At 39.7% G+C, this 9,023-nt stretch overlaps 2 protein-coding genes across 6 annotated transcripts; one reads left to right on the forward strand and one right to left on the reverse strand.

Moving 5' to 3' along the window:
* Window positions 1-4: 4 nt before the first annotated feature.
* Window positions 5-1,240, reverse strand: si:ch73-335l21.4 (RING finger protein 227). The gene is made up of 2 exons (XM_010737153.3): window positions 671-1,240; window positions 5-330 (listed from the first exon to the last, which is right to left on the reverse strand). The coding sequence occupies exons 1-2, from the start codon at window positions 1,149-1,151 to the stop codon at window positions 272-274; spliced, it is 540 nt and encodes a 179-aa protein (XP_010735455.3). The 5' UTR covers window positions 1,152-1,240; the 3' UTR covers window positions 5-271.
* On the forward strand, window positions 1,079-7,775 carry si:ch73-335l21.2 (RING finger protein 223). Of its 5 annotated transcripts, none has more exons than XM_027288213.1 (3): window positions 1,079-1,216; window positions 2,535-2,718; window positions 5,795-7,775. In XM_027288213.1, exon 3 carries the CDS (start codon window positions 5,879-5,881, stop codon window positions 6,527-6,529), a length of 651 nt encoding a protein of 216 aa, XP_027144014.1. In that variant the 5' UTR covers window positions 1,079-1,216; window positions 2,535-2,718; window positions 5,795-5,878; the 3' UTR covers window positions 6,530-7,775. The 5 variants fall into 5 exon arrangements, with proteins under 5 accessions (XP_027144014.1, XP_027144017.1, XP_027144015.1 ...); XM_027288214.1 differs by lacking the exons at window positions 1,079-1,216; window positions 2,535-2,718 and adding exons at window positions 2,727-4,685; window positions 5,541-5,613; XM_027288216.1 differs by lacking the exon at window positions 2,535-2,718 and having other exon boundaries at window positions 1,155-1,216.
* The last annotated feature ends 1,248 nt before the right edge of the window (window positions 7,776-9,023 follow it).

A 9,023-nucleotide genomic window follows, 5' to 3' on the forward strand; every position in this document is an offset into this window, starting at 1 on the left:
AAAGTGAATTTAAACCAAAAGCTCCTTTATTATTATTATTATTTGATTTATTTTTTCTTAAATATGTAACAAATATATCACAATAAATACAATCCTAAAACAAATAAATATACATTTGTGCATTTATAGGCTTCAAATGAGAAGTCTCACTTGACCATGTCAGCTACATAGTGGTCACTTTAATCACAGATGAAGGTATCATCAGCATCATCAAGTCCATGTTGGGAATAAATATCACATTGTCCAGGGTATATGAAGCTGTAGACTCCGTTCAAAACATGTAGCAGGACATCATGGCGAGGTTCCTGATGTCTTCACTGGTCATACAGTCTGAAAAAGGAACAAAAGACAGGACACATTAGGACAAAAAAAGTTAGATTTGGGTACTTAAAGTTTTAAAATGACATAAAAACTTGATTTTGACACCAACATGTAACATAAATGGTGATTTTTATTAAATATGACACAATTTATTGATCCAAAACTTTATCACCAAGTTAGTTGTGGCCTTTTCTGACAACTTAATAGCCTTAAATACAAATGTATAATAATAATAATAATAATAATCTACCAAGTTGTTCATTTTAAGCTCTGTTTTGTCTAATCACATGACAGAAAAAAACTTACTTTCTCCGCCCCTCTGCCTTGAGCTCTTCCCGCTGAAACTTACTTTCTCCGCCCCTCTGCCTTGAGCTCTTCCCGCTGATCTTCCGCCAAACTTTCCTCCAAGTCCTCCGGAGCCTCCCACCTCTGGACCCGGCGAGCGAGTCGCTCTCCTCGGCTTGAGTCTCCGGACGCGCCCCCTCCCTCTCCTCCTCGTCACAGCCGTCTTGAACTTGACCGTCCTCTGCTTCTTCGGGGTCCTCTCGGTGATCGAGGACTCCCGCGGCGAGCAGCCTCTCCAGGACGCACTCATCCACCCTCAGCTCGGCTCTCATCTGCCTCTCTCCGCTGATGGATGTGGTTTGTCGGCACAGCGGGCACATGATTGACCTATCCGCTCCTTGACGCGCCTCCTCGGTTCCCAGGGGTCGTGAGAGGGCCAGAAGGCAGCTCTCACAGAAGCTGTGTTTGCACTGGAGCTCCCGGGGACACCGCCGACCTGCGTTATAGGTCCGGTAACAAATTCCGCACTCAAGCTCTGAATACATCCCGTTTGTGATGTGTGGATAAAGTCCTCAGTGATTTAAGTCCAGGGTTTGAATGAAGTGACAAGGTGAGATGCCTAGACTTATAATCCACATCAGTGTGTGCGTAAATGTGGGAGGAGACATCCAAATAAACAAAACCTGTGAGTCATTCAGGTCATAATACGTGATGTCATGAAACCTGAAGGGACTGGGACTCATGTTCACACCCTCTTCCTATCTGTCATAGCTCCTTTCATGGTGATATCCGCTGAAAACTTGGCCAGATATGACCGGATCTCTGTGTGTGTGTGTGTGTGTGTGTGTGTGTGTGTGTGTGTGTGTGTGTGTGTGTGTGTGTGTGTGTGTGTGTGTGTGTATGAGTTGTACAGACCATTGTCTTTTTTTTTTTTTTTTTTTTTGTTGGAGGCCTTCCCGCTTTTGCAGCCAGCCCTGGACTTTCTGTAAATGTTTGGTCATGTAAAAGACTCCTTTAACTTCAATCTTAAGCAAGATCAGACACTCTTATAATGATTTAAAGCAACTTTTCTACCATAAAATAGCAGATTGTAAAGGCAAATGCTGAGATTTCTTTCAAAGTACATCAAATATGTTGAAAATAGTTGCTCAAAACATGTCTTTGAGCGATATATTACTGAAATGTGGAGTAAGAGGTCTGTCAAAAGTTATATTTGGGTAGTAAAAGTTAAAAAGTTACACATAAGAACTTATTTTTGACAACAAAATGTAAGATAAATGGTGATTTTATTAAATATGGCTAAATGTATTGATCCAAAACTGTATCACTAAGTTAGTTGTGGCCTTTTCTGACAACTTAATAGCCCTAAATGCAAAATTAGAACAATATGTTTTAATGTTTTATCTAATGACCTGACAAATGAAAAAACTAGCTTTCCCATGAACCATGATCAGCTCTCTACTTACAGGGGCAGTACTTACAGTACTTCATCCGCCCCTCTGCCTTTGATAGACCTTTTTTTTTTGGAGGCCTCCACGCTTTTGCAGCCAACACTGAACTTACTGTAAATGTTTAGTCATGCAAAACACAACTTTTCAACCTAAATGACTGTAAAAGAAATGCTTTTTTTTCTAAGACACCTTTTCAGTTTTCAGTCCAGGATTTTGTGGGCGGTCCTTAAAGGGTGGCTCGATGACACGCTGAGGCCACCCTGAGCATACCCCTGCACCCCGAGCAGAGAGATAGAGATGAATTCAGAGTGTTTCAAAGTTAGTCATGTCATTTTCTGAACTCATCTCAGAAGCCCCCACAGTCCCGGAGCTGAGAATACTGCAAATATTTTTACTCAATTTTGACACATAATTTCATAAACATGTCGATATATTTAATCATTTTCAACACTTTCTTGTTTGGTCTGACAAACTCAGAACGCGGCATGACATGGCAGAGGTGAAAAGACCAAAGAGAACTTTGATGGAGGAAACTAAGAAGACAAAATGAGAGAGTAACCAAACAAGAAGAGGAAATCTGGGACTGACCTTTAGTCGTTGGCGTTAGCTTCGTGAAATAAAACAAGCCACACGCCAAGCTGGGCTCCTTGATGCTGGACTAGTAAGTAATATTAGCTGGCTGCTATGTCTTGTGATGTTGACCTTGTTAGAAAAGTTGTTTAACAGTTTTACGAGATCAATATTAATACCTCTGTTAGTGTTTCCATTTACTTTAAGGTTACATGTAAAATACAAATGACTAGAACTGTATGAATAAATGTATGACTTGTTTCACTGAGTCTTACCTGCTGACCCCAGGCCTTCTTCACAGAAGATATTTCAACTCGTCACAGTAGAAAGAGCATGTAAAGTGAAAGTATACTGGCTCACTGTGATGAATACGAGAGAAGCTTTGTTTAGTAACATCTGTGCTTTTACTGCTATAAAAAATTAAAGTGTCTGCTGTGGAAAAAAGCAGTCGGGGATTAACGCCATTGCTAAAGGTTCACCACCTCAGTCATCATTCATTGTACTGCTGGCGGGGAAGTCCAGCTGGCAGCCGTCGTAAACCAGCTTCTTTCACTTTTATTTCTATCGGCAGTCGTCATTTTGGGAAAAACCACAAAATGTCAAATTTAATGATGGGTTCCAGTTTTTTCAAGTCCATCTTTTTAAGACACTGACATGCCCGTACTGCACAGTGGAACAGTTTTGGTAATTGTCCTGTCTATACAGGCAATTTTAAGTGATGGGGAATAAAAACCACAATCTCCGCTCCAAGCAAAAATGCATGTCCGGTGTGTAAGATGTAGGGAGTTCTATTTACAGAATATGTAAATCATTTGCACAGCACATGTTTTTCTAAACCATAGGCCATTCATGTTTTATTTTGCATTTCACTGCCACCAGGTGAAGATGTTCCAGTTAGCAACTACACTGCTAGATGTCATTAAATCCTAGACACTGGTCCTTTTTAAGTTTTAGTGTTTTAAATATATAGATTTTGTTCTTGGTACCACAGGGGTTTTAGACCACCGGGAAGAGGAGGTTTTCAGGGGATTTAGGGGGGAATGCTGATGGGGAGCCGAGCTACTGTCATGCCAGAACTGGAGCTGGCCTTCTCTCTGAAGATATGGTAAAAAATGAAAAACAATCTTATTTAAAATCTGTTTACTTCTTTAGAAGTAGAAAGTCAGATGTGCGTGCAATGTGCGTATGTTGTGGTGAAAACTACCTTTTTAGTGAAATTCAACTGAACAGCTTCCTTTGTTTAGTTTGGTCCGATTGATATCCAAATAAACAATTACGCTGAAAATAGCACAGGAGGCATCTAGCATGTCTGTACAGGACAAGCTGGTTACAGGGAAATGGTTCATTCAGGGTGTTACGGGGAATGTAGCACAGGTTACGTGACTTAGTTCAGCGGACTCTTAGTTTAGCTGACTCACATGTTTATACACCCATGCTTTAAACATACAGTTCTGTTCTGTCACTGCAACTTATTTACTTTTAGGTTTTTGTAACTGATCCAGAATTTAAAGATGTTAAAAGGACTATTTTCAGCTTGTTTTTAATATACAGCATCCACTTTAACAACCGACTTTGAATGTAGAAAATTGTAAGGATGTTAATAATTACACCCTAATCCACAAGTTGCCGTTTAAAAACTTCTACGTGCTGACTGCGTGGAAGCATAATAACATAATTTGCGAGTAGAGTACAGTAAGTTGGGATCAAGAGACTCCAATCTGTCATTTTCTGTCTTGTGTGTCCTGGTAACCTTCACATCACCAAGGGTTTAATTACTGCTGAGCAAACCACAGAGATGCCTCATGGGGAGGGGAGATGAGAGAGAGACGAGGTCGAGTAAAATCAGGTGAGACGGAGCAAAAACAGGAAGTTGTAAGCGAGCCAAGCTCAGACACGTAGCAGCAGAATATTGAGATAAGAGACCTGAGTGAAGAGAGGGGAGGAAGACACCCTGCCAGGATGAGATCTGCACCAACATGAGTATGAACTGTGAGAGGGGAAGTACCTGGGTCGGAGGTGGGCATCAAAGTGTGCTCTGATCAAAGGAGTGTGTGGTGGGTGAGTGGCTTTCTTATCTGTTTCCTATCTGACCGTGGATCGCTGCCAGTTTCTGTAGAATCTCACCGAACCTGGTAGCTTTCAAAAATACAAGGGAGCTCATTTATTTATACAGAGCAGCCTTTTTAGTATTTCCATTTCTCAGTCTGTTTGTCATTACATGTGATTTTGGAACAAATCAAAATGCTCATTGTTGGTGTAATCAATATTTTAAACCTTATTTTTTCTTTTTGCTCCAGTTCTATGTGTATATTTTAGGAGAGAAAAGGTTTCAGGCTATGCGTTGCCATGCACCAATTCAAATGAGATCCCATCTGCTAAGCAACACCCCCCCCCCCCCCCCCCCCCCCCCTTGAGAACTTGGGTTGCCTTGTAGTTGTCTCATGTGAGTAATACACAGCAAATCTAATGCTTTGTTTCATAAATAACAGATTTTCTTCTGTTTCCAGTCTTTATGCTAAGCTAAGCCAAGTGGCTGCAGGGTGTAGCCTTTGTTTAACGGAAATACGTGAAATCGGAAATCAATCTCATTTAACTCTTGGCAAGAGAGGAAAAAATAATGAATATGTATTTCCCAAAATGTCAAATTGTACCTTCAACTTTCATTTTTTAAATTTGATCCTCAAATGTTTGTATGGCGGCAAATACTTTGGCTATCAGGATCAACAGTTTGCATGTATTCAAAGGCCTTGGTACCACTCCAATAATTTAGTATCGCACTCAAAATAATATGGTCAGTGGTAAAAATGGTCATGGCCCTTTAAATAAAATCTGAGTGGAGAAAAATAGACGTGCTCACACACACACACATATACAGAAAGTACCATTACAGTGACTTATTACTTCCTTTCACAGCTTGGTATTTATTTCTTAACTTGCTGGACTCAGATGATCGTGCAGAGCAGCACACACCACATGGACTGTGATTGTGAGTCGGTGGGGGTAATGGTTTATCCGTTGGATGAGTGGTTAAATGGCTGAATGCTATGACTCACGGGCTGAGGAATCTGTTCATAAAAGAAGGAAGAAAGCAGCAGGGGAGCGGACTGTAGCGTTTCAAACCTCTGCAGTTTGTTTCAGTCTTACAGAAGTAGACTTTCTCTTCACAGATTCTGTTAAATATTCATCCACAAGTTACATCTTGCCATCACTGAGCTCCCAAGCCAACTCCATCCACCACCAACCCCCCCGCCATGACAGGGGATGTTGTCCAAGCTCCCCAGCAGGGGGACCCAGCTGCTGCAACACCCAGTCCTGGCACCACCCCTGGAGACCCCATGGATGTAGAATGTCCCATCTGCTACCAGGAGTACAACCAGTACAACAAATGCCCCCGGATGCTAGAGTGCCTCCATGTTTTTTGCACAGAGTGCCTCCAGAGGATCCAGCTCTGCCCATGCGAACCCGCCGACCCCCGCAGCCCATCAGCCATCCCATGCCCCCTCTGCCGCCACCTCACCCCTCTGGAGGCCGGTGATGCCGTCTCCTTGCCCTGTAACTCCAGCATCCTGGCCAGGCTGCCCCCCGTGGCTTTCCGCCTGCCTGTGACCATGTCAACCCACCTGGCCAGGGTCACCCAGAGAGTGGTGCTCTCCCTGGAAGGCGACAGCAGGGACACCCGCTTCATTATCCTGCCCACCGTCAGCCTGCGGGTGCAGCAGATGCACCCAGACAGCCTGTACGGCACGGCGCCAGGCCTGGTGGGTGAAGAGGAAGTCATACAGCAGAGCAGGAAAACGCTGTTCTGTGTGCAGCTGCTGGCTGTCGTCTTCTGGGTGCTGTTTGTGATCACCTGCGTGGTCGGGGTGGTGTTTGGGCCACATTTCCTGAACAGGAAACTCTGACAGAAGGCAGGGTTTATCTTCTTTTTAAAGCAGGTGTAGTTATTTATATAAAGTCATGATAGAAGCTACAGGAAAATGATTTTAGTTATATTTTTATGAGTATATTTTAAAGTGTCATTATGGGACCAATTCTCCTTTAATTTCTAAATAGCACCACTCACACCAATCCTTCCTCACTGTACTGCATAAATGTAACTCTTTTATTAATGATAGACTGATGAAGAGTTCCCTCTAGTGGTTTATCCTGAAATTAAAGGGCTGGATTAAAAACTAAATGTGCTTTCTTCTCCTTATACAGCTGATGACGGTCCTGCCAATTCATAAACAGAATAAAGGTGGCCTACATAACACATTAAACCGTGTCACAGGTGTGTACATTTAGAATACTCTGTGCTCCTGGATATATATTTAATTTAATAACTGTCAATGGCGGCAAAACAATGCCGTCTTATGTGGGTAACAGTGTTTGGCAGGCTGTCGGATTGGATAATGTGTTTCCTTCTCTGTGTACTTTCTTTATTAACTGTATGAATCTCTTTTGTGTTTCTTAATGGCGATTGACTGATCTATTTATCCCTGTTCATAAGTTAAAGTGGCCCACAATCTGATAACTTGGTTCCTATTGAGCGTTTGTAGTAATTAGGTGAAAAACTTTGTGAATCTGCATCATGTAAATTTTGCTAACCAAGACAGAACTCATCTTGATGCCTCAATTCAAAGTAATACTTTTACCTGTCAGCTTAATTGTAGTACTTTTTACTTCATTACATCTGTCATTAAAGCTGTAGTTACACATGTTTTAAAGGTTTTAATGAAGTATGACGCCTTATTTGAATGAATAGTTACATCACTATAATAAAAATAAACAACATTAATACATTAATTTACTGATTTAATTAGTGATTATTACTGTTTCCCCCTTCTCTCCTCTCCTGCACATTCCTCTGCTCATACTTGTGAATACACAGCACACTTTCATATACATAAACATACAAACATGAAATATTTATATGTTGTTCTCCCACTAAATAATTATTAATCTGCACCAAATTCAAATCATAACCTGCTTTTATGTTTTACTGTGTTGATTATAGCCTGTATATTTTCTCCCATCTATGTCTGTTTGAGTTGTTTGCTTTGTTGTACTACGTCCCACTGCACTTATAACATTTGATATGCTGTTTGTTTGTTTTTTACATCAATGTGACAGAAAAAACTTTATTTTACTTCTAATAAATAAGATTTGAAAAGCAGTGCACAGAGTATTTTTTCTCATGATTTAAAGGACCAGAGTGTAGGATCCAGCCAACTGAATACCCTGCACACCTCTCCCTCCAAGCATATAGGAGAAACCACTGTGGCTGCTAAACTTAGAAATGCAGTTCCTTAAACGTCCACTTGAGGCTGGCTTCAGAAGTGAGTCAGTCTCCATAAGTCCCCATGTTAAAATGTCCAACTTCACAGCAGAAATAAACATGTTTTTAAACATGATTTCCCCGTTCATGACAACTGTACTGAGGCTGAATTTTTATATAACTCACCTGTTCAAATGATGATTATACACTAATGAAAACATAGTATGCCATATTCTATAGAGCTCCCTTAAGCTTATGCACTGGACCTTTAATCTTTCCATGTTAGTGTTAGATAATACACTGTAACACATAAAGTTGGAATAAAATATTTTTTACCTCTTTATTCTTGATAGATAAAGTGTATCTTCTCAGAACTTTATTGATCAATCTCTTCCAAACAGATCACAGTAAAAATTAAACCACAATTAACCTGATGTGTATAAATAGGAATAAAAAGAGGAATGTGTCTGAAAACAAAATTATTTCAACTTTATGGGCAACAGTGTAAATAATATCATAGATAGAAAACATGATTTAACTATATTATTAATGAAAAATATTACAAAAGGAGGACCTTTAGTCTTTTAACATGTGTATTACATAATAAATAAAACCATCTTTTAACTATATTCCTAATTAAATTACAGCATAAAAATTAGCTGACGTATCAGCTGTTTATTGTTCATGTCTAACATCCTACAAACAGATTTTTTATGTCTCTAGTATAATAAAAAATGTTGAGGGATGGTGTAGAAACATGGTTGTTCAACATGGTGGACTGCATGAAAGAGGACCTATGGCATCTGAAAATAGAAAAAAAGGCTCATTCTATGGTAACAAAAACATAATGATTCTTATTTTCAGGTGATTATACGCTAATAAATCTTCATAAATCTGGGTGGAAAACAGGACTTAATTATATTTTTAATGAAGAATATTACAAAAGGAGGAACTTTAGTCTTTTAACATGTGTATTACCTAATAATAATGATAATAATGATAATAATAATAATAACAACAATAAAACAATGCTACTACTACTACTACTACTACTACTACTACTAATAATAATAATAATAATAATGATAATAATAACAATAAAACAATACTACTACTACTACTAATAGTAATAATAATAG

This window comes from Larimichthys crocea, chromosome XIV, assembly GCF_000972845.2.
Source record: "Larimichthys crocea isolate SSNF chromosome XIV, L_crocea_2.0, whole genome shotgun sequence".
Lineage (NCBI taxonomy): Eukaryota > Metazoa > Chordata > Actinopteri > Sciaenidae > Larimichthys > Larimichthys crocea.

What these genes read in the sequence shown, in the direction of transcription:
- si:ch73-335l21.2 (XM_027288213.1), top strand. Translation starts at nt 5,879, where the DNA reads ATGACAGGGGATGTTGTCCAAGCTCCCCAGCAGGGGGACCCAGCTGCT.
- si:ch73-335l21.4 (XM_010737153.3), bottom strand. Translation starts at nt 1,151, where the DNA reads ATGTATTCAGAGCTTGAGTGCGGAATTTGTTACCGGACCTATAACGCA. An exon ending in AAGGCAGAGGGGCGGAGAAA is followed by an intron (nt 331 to 670) that starts GTAAGTTTCAGC and finishes TTCCTTTTTCAG; the next exon opens with ACTGTATGACCAGTGAAGAC.